The following is a 21,430-nucleotide window of genomic DNA, read 5'->3' on the forward strand; positions in this document are numbered from 1 at the left end:
AGGCGGGCCTCTCACTGCTGTGGCCTCTCCCGTTGTGGAGCACAGGCTCCGGACGCGCAGGCCCAGCGGCCATGACTCACGGGCCCAGCCGCTCCGCTGGGGCACGAACCCATGTCCCCTGCATCGGCAGGCGGACTCTCAACCACTGCGCCACCAGGGAAGCCCCCAAATTATTTTTTAGCTTTGATTCCTTATCAAAGCTTTGAATCCTCTAGAAATACCCCAAGATGTAGCAGGAAATTCTATTTACATTTTCCATTGTTATAACAAATAAAGCTCCTGAAGACTTCAGTAACAGGTCTGAAAGCTGCCATGATCTTGTTAAGGGGACACGACAGAAATGCTGTTATTGAAATTCCACGGCTTGGTTCCACTCTGCCACCTGTCATGTGGAACCACATCTTCCTCTTCCAGCCCTGTCGCTTGGCTACCACAGTGATTAGCCCAAAGCAGTACATTACTTCTGAAGGCTGCACAGACTAAGCATGGAAACTATCAGGCTGGACTGCTTGTTTATTTCAACTTCAGAATTTCTCAAAATATTAACATGGAGACAATAATGTATATTGGTCAAACTGAGCACGTACAATTTTGTCACCACGCTGGGTCGCAACGTGACAGCTGGTGACTTTTGTGAGCGGCATAATAACATTAGCCTGGCTGGAACATCTCCAGTGCTGGGTTTAAATATTCCCAAGCATTGGCTAGACAACGAGACTAAGCAAAATCTTCTGAGATTCTTAAAATGGGATTGCTGAAAGATCAAGCTAGCAATTTTCCTTCTTAATATTCAAAACCAGGGGTGAAATTGGAGGTGCTGATCCTATATCTAGCCTAGGGGCCATCAGCAAAACCCCCTTTGAAATTTTCGGCTGATAATGCGATTCAGGGGAGGTTTTACATTTCACAGCGCTGCCACATGTGTCTTGGAAAAAAATTTGAAGCTGCATCTCTAAATCCCCACTCTGCCACTATCATGCTGAGAGCCACTGGACCTGCCGATCGTCACTGGACAAGTGACAGTCTCTCTGTACTTCGGGTCCTTCATCTGTAAAATGAGAGGTTTGGAAGAATGGTCTTTAAGATCTCAGACAGTTCTGAAATTCCCTGAGTCTGCGAGGGGAAGTTATAAGATAATGAGGCTGAGTTTCAGTCACGGTGTGTGGATGGCATCACGTTGCTTTACATGGTACATTATCGACCAGTCCATTTAATGCAAGTCACGGCCACTTTTACTAGGCTGGTCAAGAAAGGAACACTTTTCAACATCTGTTTGCTCTGGGGTCTTGTTATGACACCTCAGAAGCACTGTCTTAGATAATTTGCAAAGGAGAGCGTTAAAAACATCCTCCCACATCATGGTTCATTAAATCGCTCCACAGGCCTATCGCGCAACGCTTCCAAGCGTCCATAGCTTCTAGGAAGCGTGGGATGAGTTAAATAAAGGTCAGCACATAAAATACAATTGTCCTCCACTTCCTATGGAGCTATTTTACTCTCTAAGTCATTTCCAAAGCATTTAAAATTTATATTAAACACATAGAAACTTTATTGAGATAAGTATCTGACCAAGAAAAAAAGAAGCAGTTGGTTACTCTAGAAAATTCTTTGGAATAAAGACCAAGAAGCGCAAGAGGAAGGGGAGACCGAACATGTAGCGAGTCACAGATATTCAGAGGGAGCTTACGGATCAAAGGCGGCCAGCAGGAAGTTTAGCAGGAGGCTGATGGACTGCTCCACCTGAATTTGGTGAGTGGTTGGCATCCTTTTGTTGAGCTGGTAAAAAATGGTGGAGAGCACAGCCTCCAATCGGGCCACGTTGAGTTCTATGTTTGGGTCCACGTTGTTCAGACCATTTTCCCTCAAAGCTTCTATGACGTTCCAAATGTCCACCAGGTGCACTACATACAATGAAAGCAGAGTGGACACATCAGACCAGAGTGCATGGAAAGGTAAATTCATTATTATACATGTACCATCTGTTCTGTTTTGTCAAGGTGCCTCATAGGCTTCGGTATGTGTTCCACTACTATAGGAGTTGACATCAGTAAAGGCACATAGCGCAGGATCTCAAAGGGCTGATGTACAAGGTGTAAACAGCATACAAATGATTTCCTGAACATCACAGTGGAGAGTTATTTCTATTCTTCATAATAGACCCTTGAAATACTTACCTGTGAGGAATGTGAGAATCAAGGAAGTTAACTGACAAAGGCAAAGGTCCAAGGGAAGTCACCTGGCATTTGTATCCAGGTCTAGTTGGCTTTTTAAAATATTGAGATATAATTGGTATATAACACTGTGTAAGTTTCAGGTGTTGATTTGATACATTTCTATATTGATTTGATACATTTCTATATTGCAGTATGATTACCACCATAGCGTTAGCTAACACATCATGTTCCATAATTATCAGTTCTTTTTTGTGGCGAGAACTTTTAAGATCTAGTTTCTTAGCAACTCTGAAGTATATAGTACTTGTGATTAAAATTAACAAGTCTATGTGGCTTTAAAGCATTTTCCCACTTGTATACACTGACCCCTTATAAAGAAAAGAGAAAACCAACACTTAAATTCTAGTGTTTGAAAGGCTATCAAAACTGCATTTGAGCATTTAAAATATTTTCATTTATTTACATATTTTTAGTAGTATGAGGTTTGAAATAAGAAAAAAGGGAAAGTTAAAGTAAGCAGGAAGGCAGGCGGGGGAAAAGGAAAAGTTATCTCTACAATGCAGCAGTACAACTAAGGCACAGATCACTTAACTCACCTGATCAAGAACAGTTTCTTGGTTCCATTGTTAGTAAGCTCATGTAACTTAAGTCATGGTTACTTTCACTAGGATAGTCAAGAAATCCATTTCTATTTCTTTCCTGTTCACCCCGAGGTCTTGTTATGACATTCCCAGATAACATCACCACAATCAAGACGATGGACACGTGTATCAACCCCAAAGGTCTCCTCATGCACCTTCTGATCCATCCTGCTCCCCACTCCAGGCAACCACAGATCTGCTTTCCATCACGATTTTCTAGAATTCTATATCGCTGGAATCATACCATATGTACTCTTTTTTTGGTCTGTATTCTTTTATGTAGTGTAACTATTTTGAGAATCATCTATGTTGTTGCATGATAGTAGTTTGCTCCTTTTTTTTTTTACTGCTGAATGGTATTCTGTTAAATGGATATGCCACCATTTGGTTATCAACTCACCTGTTGAGGGACATTTGTGCTGCTCCAGTTATTGGTTATTATGAATAAAGCTGCTATGAACAATCATGTACAAATCTTTGTATAGACATATACTTCCATTTCTTTTGGTAAATACTTAGAAACAAAGTGGCTAGGTTGTATGGTAGGTGTATGTTTAATTATGAAACTTCCAAAGTGTTTTTCAAAGTAGTGGTAGTGTTTTACACTCCCATCAGGAGTGTGAGAGTTCCAGATTCTCCACATCTTCACCAAGTTTAAGGTTCACTTTTCATTACACTTTGGTATTTGAAAATAAATATGTTGATTTTCTCAATGAAGTATATACTTATGTTTTAATTCCTGAGAACTACACACACCACATATGCTTTTCCACCAACAACTTTCAAGTTTTAGTCTCCTATCTCTTTGCTCACTTCTGATCTTATATTTGAAAAACAAAACTAACATCTATTGAGATCCTGGACTTGAAGTTGTAATTAACACCGGACTTGGAGTCCAAAGACCTAGGTCCACATCTAGCTCTTCTACTACAAGTGCATACCCTTTTAGCCTTGACTTACAGCCTCACTTTCCTCATCTATAAAGTGGGAATTGTGTTCATTAAATGCAAAAATGCATGAAATCAAAAGTGGTAGTGCCTGGTACATGGGTACAACACATTATACATGAACAAGTGAGTAATGTGAGTCATGTCAAAAGAAAACTTTTTGGCATATCTCTGGTTTGGAGCAGAGGAACACAAATCACTTTCCAACTGAATTACTTAAATATCTATTAGATTTGGATGAATTCAGATGTGATTCCAATTTTGCAACCTTCTCTGTATATCACATAACAAGGATGTTCTTTGTATTTCTTGATGTTATTTATCCAATTTTTCAATTTAGCAAGTGAGGTACTCCAAGGGAGATGGCATTACAAGTTGAATTTATTTATTAATTAAATTTTCTTAAGGGAAAGAGCTGGTATTCCTATAATTATTCCCTATATGTTTGATCTACAAATCCTCTGGATCTAGTCCTTGGGGATGTCTGGGTACAGGATACAAAGAGAGCAGTGATGATGAGATCTCCCCCATCGTCCTGGTTGGTATCTGTGCCCAGGTAACCATAGGAAGTGGGGTACTGAACTATTCTGATCTGAATCCTGGCTATGGATCACATGAAACAGGCATTGGAGATGAGGAATATGGACTGTGAACTTGAGCACAGGAGGGAGATGGCTACAAGGCAGGAAATGGCTGCTGGTGGGGGGAGATAGTCTGGACAGCTAGGTCTCTCCTGAGGAGACGTTGTAGAGCACAGGGAGGCCCTCAGGATTCCCACAAGCGGAATAACACAGGTCCACGGGAGTGGCCAACAGACCCATAGGGAGGTTCCTTAGGCAATTTAGCCTCTGCGTGTCCAGCCTATACTCACCTCTTCTCTTCCAAACCCACTTTCTCTGGGGTTCCCTTCTCTAGTGAATGGCGCTAGCCCCCGTCCCTCCCCCTGGTCCAGCCAGAATCTGCATTTCATCCCTGGGTCCTCACATCCCACATGCTCTCAGTGACCAAGTCCTATGAATATATCTCTTAAATGTCACTTTAACGCCTCCATTTCCATGGACCCTTATTTGCATCACCCAATTCCATCATCCATTGCTGTCTTCACGATCTCTTATTGGTTGACTAAATCAGTTCTTTTGCCTTTATTCTTTCTCCATTCCAATTCTTCCTACACACTGCAGTCAGAGTGATATTTCTGAACTGCAAATCTGACATGTCACTTGTATGCTGCTGAAAGTCCTTTAATAGCTTCTCATTAATTTGAAATCCAAACCCTTCAACATGTCTTGCAAAGTTCTTTTTGATCTGGCCTCATTTACTTCGTATCTATGTCTCATCCACCGTAACTTAGTGTCAATACCATTTCTTCAAGGATGTCTTCTGGATCCCCTGCCTCTAGGTTTTGTACCCCTCCTATGTGTCACCTTAGAATCCTATTCTTCCCCATCACAGTATTTGTGGACTCTCTGTACAGACCAGCTGGTCATCTGTTTCCGCCAGCTGGTCATCTGTTTCCGCCTCTGCATCGCACATGCCACAGAAAGAGACTGCCTGTCATGATAATTGTTCACACCCCTAGCACTGTCACAGGGCCTCACACATCATAGGAGCTTAATGAATATTTGTTGGCTAAGTGAGTGCATGACAAGGAAATGACAACAGTGAAACAGGGTCTTCTAAGGATGCATTCAATTGCTAATGACACAACAAGGCGTAGTCATGAACAATCACACAAGCCTTGGATTGAATCTTAGATATATAAACAGTCAAATTACTTGACTTCTCTGGATCTTCATCTTAGAAAAGCGGGGCTGATAACAGTCCTTACCCTCTGATGATGACTATGAAGGTTAAATGGGATGATGCCAGTAAAATGCTTGGCATAAGGCATATACCATAGGAAATAATAATGGCCTATGATTATAGACAAGTAAAACATCTGAAAATCATATGAAAGTTATTAAAAATAAATCTGTTCTGTATTTGTGTCTTTACACACCTAAGGTCTCAATATAAGGAAAAATAAAATACTAATTTTGGCTGTGAGAATAGATAGTAATAAGTGACTTAAAAAAAACCTAGTTTTCATAATTATGTGCTGGGCACTGTGGTGGGTCCTGGGGACTCGATGGCAAACCATACAGGTGTGGTTCCTGCCTCATGGACTAACAGTCTGGTGGGGATACAGGCATGCCTCACTATCACACAAACAGATAATCAGAAATCATGACTTACTGTGACAGACAGGGTGCCACGTACAAAACGGGATTACGACATGGTCGTGAAGGGGCCTGAAGAACAAGATAAGGTGGAGGAGCACTGTAACCGCTATAAGGATTTTGGTCTTTATGCTAAGACACGGGTTTTGAACAGCAGAGTGACATGGTCAGTCATGCAGCTTAAAAATATCATTTCTGACAGTGAGGGAAGAAAGGAACAGAGGTGGACAGGCACACATGCAGAAATCGCTGGAGACTATGGCTCTAGTCCAAGTAAGAGACTGTGGCATTTTTACATAGGGGGTGGCAGTATGCAGACAACTATAATTATGCACATTATTTTCTAGGAGTGGCAGAGTGGAAACGGTACAGATTTTGCCATCACAAAGGCTGAGGTTTCACTCCTGGCTCCACTAATAACTGTAAAACTGTGGGCAAGTTATTTCACCTCTATACAGTTTATTATTCCCGTTTTAGAAATGAGAAAGCTAATGCCACCCAGAGGGAGTTGTAGTGAAGATAAAAGAGAAAAGGTATACACAAGTGCTGACCACAGGGCTTGGCACATAATATTTTGTATTAAAATAATTAAACACTCTCTGATCTGCAGCCATGCTATGCTATTATTAATTTACAAGATTTATTATGAATCCAAACTTAAGCTTTAGCCCAGTCCTCCAAATTAAATAAACTAATTAACATACAATTTTGAGCATATATTATGCAGGTGATATCAGAGAAGCACAAACACCATCCCAGCCACAAAAGCAGATACCTATTCAGTTTGGTTGTCAAATATTCTGCGTTAATGGAGTTTGAATTGATTTCACTGTATTTGTTAACAGAGACCTGGTAAGGAAGGCCTGCTTTCATAAAGATTTCTTGGAAGCTTTATTTCACTGGTAACTACTTTGAGAGGTTCAGATCACAGCACAGAGTGATACAAGTTGTATAAGCTCCTGGGTGGTTGATTAGGTTTCCACCTGGTTTCCCTACTGGCTATCCATTATGACCTTGAGCAAGCCACTTAATGTCCTTAAGTTTCAGTTTCCTCATCTGTAAAATGTGGACAATAACAGCTTTTCCATTGCAGGGTTATTGTGGGAAGCAAATGAGATAATCCATGTAAAGCACTTCACATGGTGTTTAGTGCATAACAAGCATTCAATACCTATTATTATTGAAAAAGGTAAGTATCACAAGCCTTTTGCTTAATTAAATAGGAACATTAAGAAATGAACTAAGTTGAGAGTCATTAGGAAGTTATTAAGAGATCTGTTTTAAAGGTCTGACAGTTGTATGTTACTTATTGTTGAGCTATCAAGTCATTTTAGAAAACGAGGAATTTATTTAGGTCATGCAATGATGAATGTATAACACTAGATGGCACTGTGCACACTTTACTAAATATCCATCAAGCTTTAAATGTCCATCACAGAGCACCTACTATCACGCACAGGTGGTAAGAAGTGGGGTTTCCTCATCTATAAAACTGCATACGTTTTATACTAATATATTACATAAGACATCAGTTTGCATAATGAAATTATTCAGATAACATTAACCATATCAAGAATAGACAAAATGTATTCTTTTTCTTTTTTAAAGATTTTTTTTTTTGATGTGGACCATTTTTAAGTCTTTATTGAATTTGTTACAGTATTGCTTCTGCTGTTTGTTTTGTTTTTTTCGCCCCGAGGCATGTGGGATCCTAGCTCCCCAACCGGAGACTGAACCTGCACCCCCTTTAGTGGAAAGCAAAGTCTTAACCACTGGACCACCAGGGAAGTCCCGACAAAATGTAGTCTTTTTTTTTTTTTTGCGGTACGCGGGCCTCTCACTGTTGTGGTCTCTCCGGTTGCGGAGCACAGGCTCCGGACACAGCAGGCTCAGCAGCCATGGCTCACGGGCCCAGCCGCTCCGCGGCGTGTGGGATCTTCCCGGACCAGGGCACGCACCCGTGTCCCCTGCATCGGCAGGTGGACTCTCAACCACTGCGCCACCAGGGAAGCCCGACAAAATGTATTCTTAAAGCGATATTTAGTACTTCACAGAATCTTAAAAATAATATGTTAATTTCAGACATTTATTATTAACACGTCATGGTCTGTCTTTATAAATAAATGGAAATAGACAAAGCTTCAATAGTTTGCCTTAAATTCAGGCAATATCAGGAAGAAAATGGCTGGGTCAGAGGCAGGATAGTGGGGGTGGGAGGAAATGTTTGTATGTGGGTAGAGAAGAGTTTGTTGATCTCAAGCGATGTTTCTTATCTGTTTGCTGATCTCTTACACTCTATTAACAAGAGATGGACTCTTTATATCATAGATATAGATGACTTAAATCCAAGTATCCCTGAGATAAGTGCAAAAATGCCAAACTCATTTATACCAGATAGAAATGACCGAGGTCATAAACTTTATGAGAAGTGGGAGAATCATATAAGTAGGGTAAAATCTGGAAGAGAGGGTACAGATAGGATAGGAAAATCAAAAGGCACTTCATGAAATAGGGCTCCTCAAAATTCCCAATTCCAGATTCTACCACTTACTGATTCCAAAATTTAGCAGGATGGGAAAGGGTTTTGACAAAGCTCTCCACGTGACTCTTGACAATCACTGACTTATCAACCTTTAGAAGGCTCTCAGAGGGCTTGCAGCTGGGGAGAATCATTAACCATCATCTAGTGACTTCATCTCATTCACTTTGGAGTGGTGGTTCTCAACTATGGCTGCACACTGGACTCACCTACAAGGCTATAAAATAGCTCCCTGGTGATGCTGCAGCTGCTGGTCTAGGACCATACTTGGAATCCCAAGACACTAGGCTTGTTAGAGATGCAGACTCTCAGGTCCCCACCCCAGACCTAGAGAATCAGAATCTGCATTTTAACAACACCCCCAGGGAGTCTGTATTCACATTGAAGTATGAGAAGCACTGCTCTAAGGCAGAAGTTCTCAGTCCTTCCGCATCAAGACAGTCTCCTATGTTCTAATAGGTTGTGAGGCACATCACAAGAAGCTGGTCACTATCAATTTATACAGTTTAAGAATGATTTATGTAATTATGTCTATGCACATTTGAAAAGAAAAAGAACAAAGAATGTTTATTACTCGTCATCCAGCTTTACAAGGGTTAAGTCGCAACCCACTGCGATCCGCTACTGACAGTGTGCCCTGAGGGATGAAAAAACAGGATGAGGCATTCTGTGCTTTGTATAAATGGGCACCTAGATAGTTACGATGCAAATCTCAGGAAGAATTTCAATGACCCCAGATTCCTGCATCTTCCTATACACAGAGAAACACTAAAATCATTAACTTGAGATACCTGTTCTTTGCGCCTAGCAGTAATCTTTTACCAAGATGTATGTTTGACATCATGTACTTCCCAGCCCCAAAATTCATATATATATGAATTTATCCCCTCTACCCCATATATCCCTGCTACCTATTTGGAGCAGCTCCTTAGACGTATCTCCTGGACTATAGCCCTCTGTAAGACCCTGAATAAAACTTAAACTCACAACTCTTAGTTAGGCTGGGAATTGAACATAATCTGTCAACATGCCATTGGGAATATGCATACCCTCTAGTGTATAGACGGTGTGTGTATGTGTATATGCGTGTGCACGCCCATACACATGCCCTCTCAACCCTCACCCACCCTTGCCACCGATACTTAAAGTGATGGTGACCGTTATCTGAGGCTTTGTTATGACTTGTTTTTCCACCTCTGAGACATGCAGGTAAGAGCAGGGTGAGTTCTGCTGTTGATTTACTCATCAAATCCCACTGCAAAAGAGATAGGTTGCTTCTCCTGAAAACTCATCCAACTCTCCCCTCCCTGGACCAAAGTTTCCTGACCTTCAGGAAAATTCCCAGTAGGAATTTTCCCTTGTAACCACACTCTTCAAAGTATGAGAACCAAGTTCAGGTGGTATTTCTGAGTAGTTCATGCTGTGGGTTTGGAGTGCCAAATTGTGTTCATTCACATAGCAGATCCTGAAAATATGTTTGTAGGCTTGTAGAAAAGTTAATTATGGAGATTCATTCTTTTAGTTGTCCAGTAAATTCTGATGCTCTTAGCACTAAAAGATGAGCACACATTAAAGCACTGTCTTCTTCCTATGACAGGTCTCAAATAGCAAATTTCATTCAGTATTCTAAATGCCAAGTAGACTTTAAGTAAAAATGCTTTTAAGGAGCTTCACGTGTGGGTCAGGCCGCCACAGGGTGGGGTGTGAGGAGGTGGGGAGAGGAATGTATCCCCTTGTGAGTGCCAGGAACGACTTCAGAGTCCTCTTCAAACTCATTACCCCAAGCCCCTAACAAGCCTTCTTTCTTAGCCTTCCATTCCAGAGACTAAAACTTCATTCATACATTAAGTATTTATTCAGCCCTTATTATGTGGCAGCACTGTTCTGGGTTCTAGAATTAGCATCAACAAGACAGGCAGGTACCTGATCATACAGAACTTGTAAGTGGTGACGAATAGAGATATTTAGCAAACAAGTGTCTTGAGCATGCAACAACAATCTATTTTTTCTTATATAGAAAATAAATAGACTTAAAGATAGTAGATTTGGACTCAAGTCTTTCTTCATTCGTACAATAGGAATAATAATATCCACCTTTCTTATTTTATAGGTGTCCTGGGAATAACAAAAATGGAAAAAGTTTAGTAAAAATGTAAAGCACTATATACACTTTAGGCATTACTCTTATTTTTGAGAGAAAATTTACTGTCATATTCAGATAGAATTATAAAAATCCCCTCCAAATTCTTTCAATTCTTTGCTCCACTCTGTCAGTTATAAAAATATTTGTCCCTTAATACAAGCTTTTTTTCCTATAATTTCAGGTTTGTTTTCCTCTTAACAGATGTGATGTTATAAAAACCCATGAGAGATTGTAACAGTGATGACTAGTTTAGTTCACTTTCAGATCAAATACTTTTCTTGAAATTCAGAGAGCATCAGCTCATGAGAAAAAATTTCAGCGTATCACTATTTACCATACATCTATTGCACGTACGGGCATAAACAAATGGAGAAAGACTGCCATATGCTTATACAGAGTTGGGAAAGGAAGCAAGAAATGAGATTCCATAATATTTTTGAAAGAAGTTAGATCCAACTGGAAATTTTAAAGATTCTACGATGCGTTACATGTTTGATGTGGTAGGTGATTTAACACAATAGGAGAGTCTGGCCCTAAAAGAGCTTACGATTCCCACGGGAGAGACACATTCAGAAGGCCTAACTGAAGCCCTGTTTGAGACACTATGTTATAAAAAGTCCATATTCATAGAGCAGATTAAAAAAACAAACAAACTACTGGAGCTCAACATACAAGGATGCTATTGTGGGCTGGAGACTTTGGAAAGGTTTTAGAGGAGGGGAGGTAGAGCTCAAGATGGTTCCTGAATCAGGATATGAACACATGGAGATGAGGTCGGGAGGATACTCCAGCAGGAAGAGGGTCGAGGGACCAATGGCAGAGAGGAGTGAGTGATCATGGTGTAATCGGATCTTGTATTGACCTGACTGGGCCAGTGGTGTTTGTGCTGGGTTTACTGGAAAGCAGGGTCTATACCTTTGAAACCTTTCCTCTTGCCCATTATATAAGACTTCTCTAATTTTTCAGTAAGTAAACAGAGAGGTTGAGAATTTGCATCCTGCAAAGTTTAATGCTTAATTTCATTTTCCAACTACCATGTCAGCTAATTCAGATCCCTAGCTACAGCCAAGCAGTCCAGGAGTGAAAATCAGAGGCGATCTTTAGAGCAGTGAGTGGATCTCAGATCGTGGCCTCTGATTCCATGTGTCTGGAGTTCAGCCAGGGCATCCCTAGGTTTCAGTAACTCCTTAGGTGATTTTGAAAAAGAAGGAAATCTGAGAACCACTGCTATGGAGCACGGCTTAAAGTAGCAGTCCCCAACCTTTTCGGCACCAGGGACTGGTTTTGTGGAAGACAATTCTTCCACGGATGGGGGGTGGGGAGGGATGGCTCAGGCGGTAATGAGAGCGGTAGGGAGCGCTGGGGAGAGGCAGATGAAGCTCCCCTTGCTTGCCGCTGTTCACCTCCTGCTGTGCGGCCTGGTTCCTAACAGGCCCCGGGGGTTGGGGACCCTTGACTTAAAGGATGGAGTTAGATGAGAGACAGGAAGAAGAGGAAATTGATGCTCATTTGAGTCAGACAAATTTATTTTAAAAAATATCATGAGAATCCCAAGAACATTGTGGTGGAGAAAGCCACGTGCAAATTAGCCAGTTAAGATTTTTCAAGTATATACTTTATGCCCTTATTCAGGTCTTTGATCATGACAAAGTTGTGTTTAAAAAAGCTGTTAGGAACTCAGTTAAGTGCTATGCTTCACCAGGGTTAACAAATGCATTTTGATGTGATTTACACTGAAGATATTAGTCATCACTCACATTAACCAAACACTGAGTTCAGAAAGAAAATGTCAGCAAATGACAGTTTTCAGGCTTGATCTCCATTAGTGAGCCATGAGCTATATACCTTTCTAAAATATGAATCTAAACAACATCTGAGTAGCTCACCAAATTATTTTCTGTTCCAAACTCAACATCTTCCTCGCTCTCAACATATGCCTTTATCACCAAGATAGTTCTCTTTGTTAAGGATCTTTGGGGAGAAACGTCATTTCTTACAAACATAACATTTTATTTTCACTTTAATTTCCTGGTTAAGGTGGATGATATAATAGACTTCAGGAAAAGGTCTACAACGTATTTTTGGTGTAAAATCAAACCGAGTATCGTGCTGGTCCTCAAAGGCCCTGGCAGTACATCCACTGCCTATCAGGAAAATGTATTCAGTTTTCCTTAAATTGTGTTTGCAGACTTGCGTGATTATTCAAAAGGAGGTATGATCATTGTTGGCTCAATAGATGTCATACTGTAAATGAAATTTAACCATGTTCAATTGAATAAGCATTTATTAAGCCTATTAGTTTTCAAAGTATTGTACCAAGGATTGTAAAAATATTAAGAGAAGGTAAATGAAAAGAAATATCTGAACAATGATTAATTTCTCACCGTCAGTGTTCAACTTTGTTCAGAATATATTTAACAGCCTTAGAAGCAAGAAAATCTAGTATCTTATCTCCCCTCTGGGTAGTCATTTTAGATTTCACTGGATAACTCTGCATAGGTTTCTTCAATGTGCCCTAACTCTATCCTACATTCTACTGCCCTATTTTGGGCTTTTATTGACTTTGAATTAGATTTTTACAGCAAGTCTCCAGTTTCTGCCCTTTTCCATCTGTCCTAAGAAATGTTAGGACAGATGGAAAACGGCACTTTTTTTCTCCAGCCTCTGTGGGAGTGACCATCACAACCTAAGACTTTGACCGGCTCAGTGTAGCTGCAACCAGACATCACTTGGCCTCAGGCTCCCGCCACGGACCTCCGAGGACGTCTCAGCACAAATACCGGACACTGCCTGCCAGGCTCACATGTGCAACCCAGAAGCTCGGGGGCGTTAAGTCCTGTAGGCTGCCCTTGGCCAGTGCAGGATAGAGCAGCTGGACTAGTGCCTCCTCCTTGCCAGCTCTGGATGGACAGTTCTGGGGTGCATTTCACAAGCTTCCTTAGAAGCGCCAGAATTGTCTTTTGGCTTTCCTTTCTTGTTCTGCTCTGTTCTGCTCTGGGTTCCCTCTCCAAATGAGCTACTATCCACACAAGTCTTGTTGTGGAGTCTGCTTTCTGGGGAAACAGACGCTAAAGCACTGATTCTAATCAAGTCCCACCCATCACTGATTGAACTCTCCCGGAATAATAAACAAGAAGAAAATGATTATGACCATGTTTGAAGTAGATTCTGATTCTATTAGGCCATACAAATTTTTCTCAGTCTTCTCCATGATATAACATCACCATCTTATTCATCAGTGTTGAATTTGAAAGTTAAAATGAATCGTACTTGATCTTACATTGAAGTTCATTACTTTTCTGAGAAATTAAGTTAATTAAGGGCTGGTGCCATTATTATTAGCTTTGCAGCAGGCCTAGTGGTCCACATGCTTGCCTTTTGATGACAAGTCTTGACAGACATCGTGGGGCAGTTGACTGTTTACCACGGCAGTCGGCTAATATTGGGAAGTTAGAAGTGGAGTTCTCAGTTATATGATTTTATCTGGTGTTTTTCCAAGGGAACCTACTTGGCATCTATGCTCTCCTCACCTGCAACAAACAACTTTACAATTCCTGATAGAAAAGGAGATAAAGCAAAAGTCCTAGCCCAACACCATGAAGGAATAAAAATACCTACAGACTTACAGCTACTGAATCCATTTCAGTAGCTATAGATATACTTGGTTTCTTTTAACCACCAAACTTATAAGTAATTTTGTTTCTTCAGAAAATGACAATTCTCTGAGGGGACCGACAGGCTAGATATGTTTATTACAGCAAAGTTTTTGGGTGTATCTACTATTTGATATTCACCAAATCAGAAGCTTTGAATAAATAGGACACATCATTAAGATTCTAAACTTGAGGTTATACTAATACTAAATGTGTACACTAAGGAATATTACCATACTTTCCCTCCACCATGGTCTAAGCATAATGCTTGGAACCTAGCACGTCTCAGGGCATATTTGTTGAATGAATGAATAAATGTGCGATTGTTAATAACAAGGACAAAATGCCAACAAAGCTTCACTGAGGAGTAAATCAAGGTGGCATCAGGAATGACTTTCCAGCAGGATAACAGGTGTGGTTATGTGGGAGAGGCCATTCTTCCATCCCTGTCCTCCCTACTGTCTTTTGTTTTCTCTCGGTGTTCACCAGAGCCCGGGGCTCCTGGGAGTCAGACTGCAGGAGAGCACAGCCCCTGGGTATCCTTTCATCGCTCTGCTGACTGGCTCTGGGCCGATCCTGCAGGCTCCCAGGAACAGAGCTTAGCAGAACGCTAAGGGAAGGTCATTCATTGCTTCTTGCTCTGGCCCTCTTTAGATGGGGCTGGAGAAGCTTGAAAGGCAATCCTCTCTACACGCCACTCTTTCCCAACTGACTGGAGCACTTAAGATGATGCTCTTTCCTAAATTGTGAGAGTAAAAATGCTTAGTTAGCACAGCTTCCTGGCATAAAGCAGAAGCAAGGCAGAGGGAAGGAAGATGATGCATGTTACATCCAGACGCCTGGAAACAAGGCTACAGGTGTCGGCTTACTTCACAGGCTGTACGTGCAGTGGTAGCAGCTTGAGCAGACAAAGCTTCAAGCACTCTGTAAAAAAAATTCTAGGGCTTCCCTGGTGGCGCGGTGGTTGAGAGTCAGCCTGCCGATGCAGGGGACACGGGTTCGTGCCCCGGTCCAGGAAGATCCCACATGCCGCGGAGCGGCTGGGCCCGTGAGCCATGGCCACTGAGCCTGCGCGTCCGGAGCCTGTGCTCCGCAACCGGAGAGGCCACAATAGTGAGAGGCCCGCGTACCGCAAAAAAAAAAAAAAAAAATTCTAACAAGAAAACAAAACCCTGATCTTTAAGATCTTCAAAATAAAAGAAATTAAAGGGAAGAAGTAGCTTTAATTAAACTCGTATCACAAGCATCAGGGCTTTAAAATCATAGCTTTTCTCTACCAGAAGTTTGCCCTGATTAAGGGGAGACATTTTTGCTGTCGGTCCAGCGTGCCCAGAGGGGAGCAGTGTTTCCACCGCCTGGTGCACGGGCATCTTTAATGGGTTTGTGTTCTGCTGCCACCACCAAATTCCCCACAGGGAATTCTGGGGAACATTGTATTCTAGCATGATCCACTTGTCTTTATTCTAAACAAGTGTCTAGAATGATTCAACATCAGGAATGAAAATGCGTGTCCAACACATTTGGAACAATACAAAGATACTTATGCTCCAAGGGTTTGACATCTGTCACTTATTTCCCTGACTGTGAACCTTCCTGCTCTTCCTTCTGACTCCTTGAGTGGAGAGTCCTTCTATCTTTCTCTTTTAAACACATCTCTTTGGGGGAGAGCTATTTCTCTTGCCTGTGTTCTTACTGTAAACTTCGGGCATTGTGGTAGGCAAAATCCTAGGATGCCCCGCCTCGCCCCACCCCAAGGTTCCTGGCACCCGGAGTGCACATACCTTGTCTCAGTTATTCAATCAAACACTAATCCAGGTACTGCTGTGGGGAATTTTACAGATGTAATTATGGTCCCAAACCAGTTGGCTTTAAGATAGGGAGAGGATCTATGTGGGCCTGACCTAATCACATGAGTCCTTTAAAAGCAGAGAGTATTCTTCTGGTTGGTCACAGAGGAGGCAGTCAGAGAAACACATGGAAGAAGAAGAAGACATTTGAACTCTGAATGGCCTGTGGGGAGCCATGTGGCAAGGAATGTGAGTGGCCTCTAGGAACTGAGAGTTGTCCCCAGCTGACTGTCAGCAGCAAATGAGGACCTCAGTCCTTCAACCATAAGGAAATGAATTCTGCCAACAGCCAGTTCACTTGGAAGAGGACCTGGAGCCCCAGATAAGAACCATAGACCCAGCCATCATTTTGATGTCAGTCCATGAGACTCTGAGCTGAGAATCCAGCCATGCTGCTTGGGTTTCTACCTACAGAAACAGGGTAATAATAAATGTGTGTTGTTTTCAGCTGCTAAGTGTGTGGTCATTTGTTATGCAAAGATAGAAAACTGACACAGGCAGCCAGAAATCCACACACTTAAAAATGAGGCAGAGATGAGGAATATGCTGGTACACTAGCTTGAAGAAAAGTGAGTGGGATATTAGCATTTGTTAATGCAGGCTACTTTTGCAGTGTAAGACTAGTCACTTGGCTGGTGAAGAATGAATCTAGTGGGGCATATTCGTTCATTCATAGGAGAGTATTTATTCAGGTACATAGAGAGCATTCACTTGGGTTAATTTTGCAGTGTTAGAGAAACATTTAGGTAAATAGATAACTGCATTTTTTTTTTTTTTTTTGGTTCACAAGAAATCCTGAAAGAAGTTTAGAGATGTTACAGACAAAAGCATGTGTTCTGACTTTAAATTATATCTGAATGAAGGATACTTTAAAAAAATGTTTCATTTACTAGAGGAAAGATATTTTGAGAAAGCCAGATGCAAACGTATACCTTTTGTCCTCTTTTTCTTTTAAACAAAATTTTAATTCAATTTGAATTGATATGAGTGATAGAAAGAAAATTCAGACTGTAACCAGAAGAACTGGTGCAACATCTGCTGTGGGTGTGGAGGAGAGGATCCTCTTGCCTCCTTACTTTTTTTCCCCACTATTAAACAGGAGGGATTAGAGATTTCTGATTGATTTCTCTTGTTGCCTTTCATTGTTCATGAACTTACGGCTGCGTTTCGTTGACTCCAAAGTAATTTCTGAAAAAAGATCTGCTGACATCACAGGGTATCTGGGTCATTTACCATGTCAATGCTGACCGAGGAAATAATGTTCTAGTAGAAGACGGTTATTTGTTCAGAATAAAGGCTGAGATGTTGCCATTTTCATACATGCTTATAAACGGTATATAGGGTTTTTATTTTGTGGAAAGCCACCAGGACACCTGGAAGCTAAAGGGAAGGCTGCTGATGAGGTAGGAGTATTGGGAATATTATTGTATTCTCCCTTCTGTCCCACTGCTCCTAGAAAATAGAATAGCCGAATTTTGTCCCCTAGTTTTTAGACACATTCATTCCTTTATTCTGTTAGAGAATGTGCTAGCCCTGACAGGGGAGGGAAGGCAAGACAGGGTACAAAGATGAATGGCAAAGGGAAAAGCTGATTCGGAAAATAGAGCCTATGGAGAAAAATTGAAGAAATGAAGAATCTTTTGCCTGAGGAAAAAAAAGATGGGCTTTTAAAAAAACCTTGAAGTATAGTTGCTGACAATATTATATAAGCTATAGGTATACAATATAGTGAGTCACAATTTTTAAAAGTTACATTCCAGTTATAGTTATTATAAAATATTGGTTATATCCCTCATGTTGTACAATATGTCCTTGTAGCGTGTTTCATGCATAATAGTTTGTACCTCTTACCCCCCAGCTCTATATTGCCCGTCTCCACTTCCCTCTCCCCCTGGTAACCACTAGCTCTCTGTATCAGTGAGTCTGCTAAAGATGGGCTTCTTACAACTTTTCTTTTCTAGCAGAGGTTGGTAAATGTTTTTTTGTGGACCAAGAGGCATCACCATATTATATAGTAGTACTGTGTAGATACTATGTAGAGAAAACAAGTTGCCACAACATTTTTACTTATGAAATTAAAAATATAATAACTGAGCCCAAGGTTTTAAAAATGCACATCTACCGATGAAAAGAATAGAATTATTTTGGGGAGATAGCATTTTGCTTATTTGGGGTCACAAGTTAGTGTTCCCTATTATCAAATAGGTTGCAAATACTCATCTGTGAAAACTATTCTTAGTTCACAGTCTATACAAAATTAGATGCTGGGCCACATTCAATTCACGGGCCATGGTTTTCTGGCCTCTCCTTTAGAGTGTTTTAGAACACTGACAACGAGTTATTCTCAGCATCCGTCAGGAATTGTATTAAACGAAATGAACACGAATGTCAGTGATAGGAATCAATATTCTAGAAACAGAGTAGGCAAGCGCTGTGGGGAAGAAAATATGGGGAATGAACTAACTCTTTTGATCTTTGAATTTAGACAGCAAAGAAATCTCCTAAAAATCTATACATTCCATGCTATACCCAGGCAATATCTATTTTTTCTAGGTGATAACTTTACAAGTATCAGTTTTTATGTTTTTTCTTCCATTATGTAGTTTTAAAGCTTACTTTTGTTAATGTACAAAATAAATTTTACCTGTAAATAAGGTCTGGACCTAAAAATAAACAACCTGTTCTCAGTTAAGGTCTGTTGATTTCCATGAAGTAAATACAATGTAAGAGTTTTCAATAAAACAATGCACTTACAAGCACACTTTCTGGATTTTTTTCTTATTTCTTTTATTGCAGAGTAAAACTCCATTATTAGGTACCACAATTTATTGTGGGTGAGGTTTTATTGCAGACAGAAATTATCCTTCTCTAATACAGGGGTGTATATTCAATGTTGACTCATATGTCCCAACCACCAGTGCTTCTGGCTGTCTTCCTAAAAGGAAGACTTCAACTGTGATGAAGATAAACCAGGCTCAACTGTGTTAGCGTTTTCCAAGTACCTCAACATCACAACTGCTACATCTTTTGTCAGGAAGGAAAACTCAGCAAACACATATAGTACTTGCATTTAAGCCTTCTGATCAAGGTAGAAACAACTTTAAAATGAAACTTAATTTTAGCAGAGCACTCAACATATGCTGTTCTTCTACCTTGAGCCTTACTTTTGTCTAGTTTGTATAGAATGTAATATCTTTCCTCCTTCTAAAAACGTATGCTATTTATAAGGTACATTGTAAAGCAAATAACACTTCCCTAATGCCTACTAATTCTTTAAGGCTCCGCCCTTTCCAGGAAACTCCTGTCCGCAGCCCTCACACCCAGGTCAGGTCACTGCCTTCTTGGTGGTCCTACACTCTATGTCCTTATTCCTAGCATTATACTTCCACATTGTTTTATACGTCTGTTTAAAAATCCATCTATCTAATTAGACTTTGGGCAAGGTTAAGGCGGGGATCACATCTTATTCACCACTGTTCTATCCTTGGTACCTAGTGCAGTGCAAACCTATAGTAGGAACTCACTATAAGCTTCCTAAATTAAGGGGTAAATGAACTGATGCACTGAGGGGCAACTAGACAAGGTTGGATCAATGCTGCTTTCCAAGAAGGTCACTGTTTTCTCCACTGTTTTCCAAGAGGGTGAATGAAACTATGACATAATTCTGGATATAGAATAAGGATGAGGGCCAGAGAAGAACAGGTAATGGAAAACGAGGTGCCCAAGAATGAGGAAGGGGCTTTGTCAGAGAGTAGGAGGAATGGGAAGTGGCCTGTGGGTTGCTGGACCCAGTTAGGGCAAACAATGTGAGCCCTTTGTAATGTTGGCTGCAGGGTTGCCAAATCGATGTGGGTTTTTTTCTTTTCTTTTCCTTTCCCTTTCTTCCTTTGATCTTTCTTTCCTTCCTCCCTTCTTTACTTCCTTCCTTCCTTTCTTTTCCTTTTAATTAATTAATTTGCTCATCCTTACCATTTTGTAATGTCTTTTTAAAATTCCCCGTCTCTACTGCAAGTAGTCTAAGGAAGGCTCTGTGTGGCAAAGCTTTAAGGGGACAGAGCTCCCTCTATGTTGAGGGCCACTGGAGTGGTAATGAGGAAGGAAAATGGGAGGATCCCATCACTTTTTCATTGCTGAAAACACAGAAATTCTTCCTTTTGTTAAAATATGGGTGATGGGGTTGAGGGGAGAAGGAAAGATTTTCTTCTGTGGGAGCATTTTCCTTGTCCTTTAACACCAGTCCCCAAAAGGGCTTTTATGACTTATCAACACCCAGGACTGCAAGTACAACCCCAGATTCCTTCCCACATCTGTACTGTTCTTCTCACTGCATTTTGGGGGACTGGTTTAGCTTCCTGTGAGGAGTCAACACACATCTTTGATATTTGACCCACCTAAGTTTTTTCTCCCTCCTTGTCCTGCCCCATTTCTAGCTACTGGGGCTAGAGAATAAGCTGTAACTTGAGGAGCAGCCGTGCCCTGCCCACCTCCACAGTCATGATTAGCTGTAAACCCAGGAGCCTGCGGCTGGGGGGCGGGGTCTGCCCAGGGCCCCAAGAAGCATCTGCAGGAGACTCTGGGAGGGTAGAGATGTGGACATGGCTGATTTCTACGTTCACCAAGTGCCTAGTCGCCCTGCCACATATTCAAGAACTATGTCTATGTATGCAGGAGAACTTTACAGTTTTCATTTTTAAAATTCACCTGATACTAATTAGAGAATGAGAACAGTTATTAATTTTTTTATAGCAGTCAGTTTTCAAAAAAGGAAAGAGTAAGCTCATATAAATGAGCTTTGAAGCAATATATTTTCCAAGAGAAAATGGATGTGATAATCTAATGGAAGCATTGACCTGGCAAGGAATGTGAACCTGCTCACTGTGAATAGTGAGCTAGATTGCTGCTTACATGTTAAAATTTGGGAAAAAGTTGAAGCAAGTTTCTTTGTTTCTTTAAGTATTGTCTCTTCTCTTGTTATTGTCTGATGTAGGCAAAAGTAGTTAATACTCTGATACAAAGGGCTAATTTTTGTAGTTTCAGAAAGTAACTTAAATGTTTTCCAGGAGTTTGTAGACATTTTCCTATATTTGTAAAGGAAATATAAGGAGGATTTAATGTTTGATATTTTCTAAAATCTTTGAAACGATTTTGATGGCACTGCATTTATAATACCAAAGGTTGAGAAAAGAAGAAAACCATCCATCCAGATTTAAACCATTCCAAGGGCAGGATTATATACATATCCAGAGGCTCATCCATTCCAATACTTT

The 21,430-nt window shown here is 40.8% G+C and overlaps 1 protein-coding gene across 11 annotated transcripts in view; it reads right to left on the minus strand.

Annotated features, from left to right (window-relative positions):
* The window catches only part of DTNA (dystrobrevin alpha), a 391,329-nt gene that overhangs the window by 90,517 nt on the left and 279,382 nt on the right, over nucleotides 1-21,430 (minus strand). For all 11 annotated transcript variants that reach the window (XM_029231332.1, XM_029231333.1, XM_029231331.1 and 8 more), the window contains one exon: nucleotides 1,688-1,901. In XM_029231332.1, coding sequence (XP_029087165.1) covers nucleotides 1,688-1,901 — 214 coding nt within the window. The remainder of the gene's footprint in view (nucleotides 1-1,687; nucleotides 1,902-21,430) is intronic.

Source organism: Monodon monoceros, unplaced genomic scaffold, assembly GCF_005190385.1.
Source record: "Monodon monoceros isolate NGI ecotype Baffin Bay Population unplaced genomic scaffold, NGI_Narwhal_1 Super_Scaffold_1, whole genome shotgun sequence".
In the NCBI taxonomy this organism is placed as follows: Eukaryota; Metazoa; Chordata; class Mammalia; order Artiodactyla; family Monodontidae; genus Monodon; species Monodon monoceros.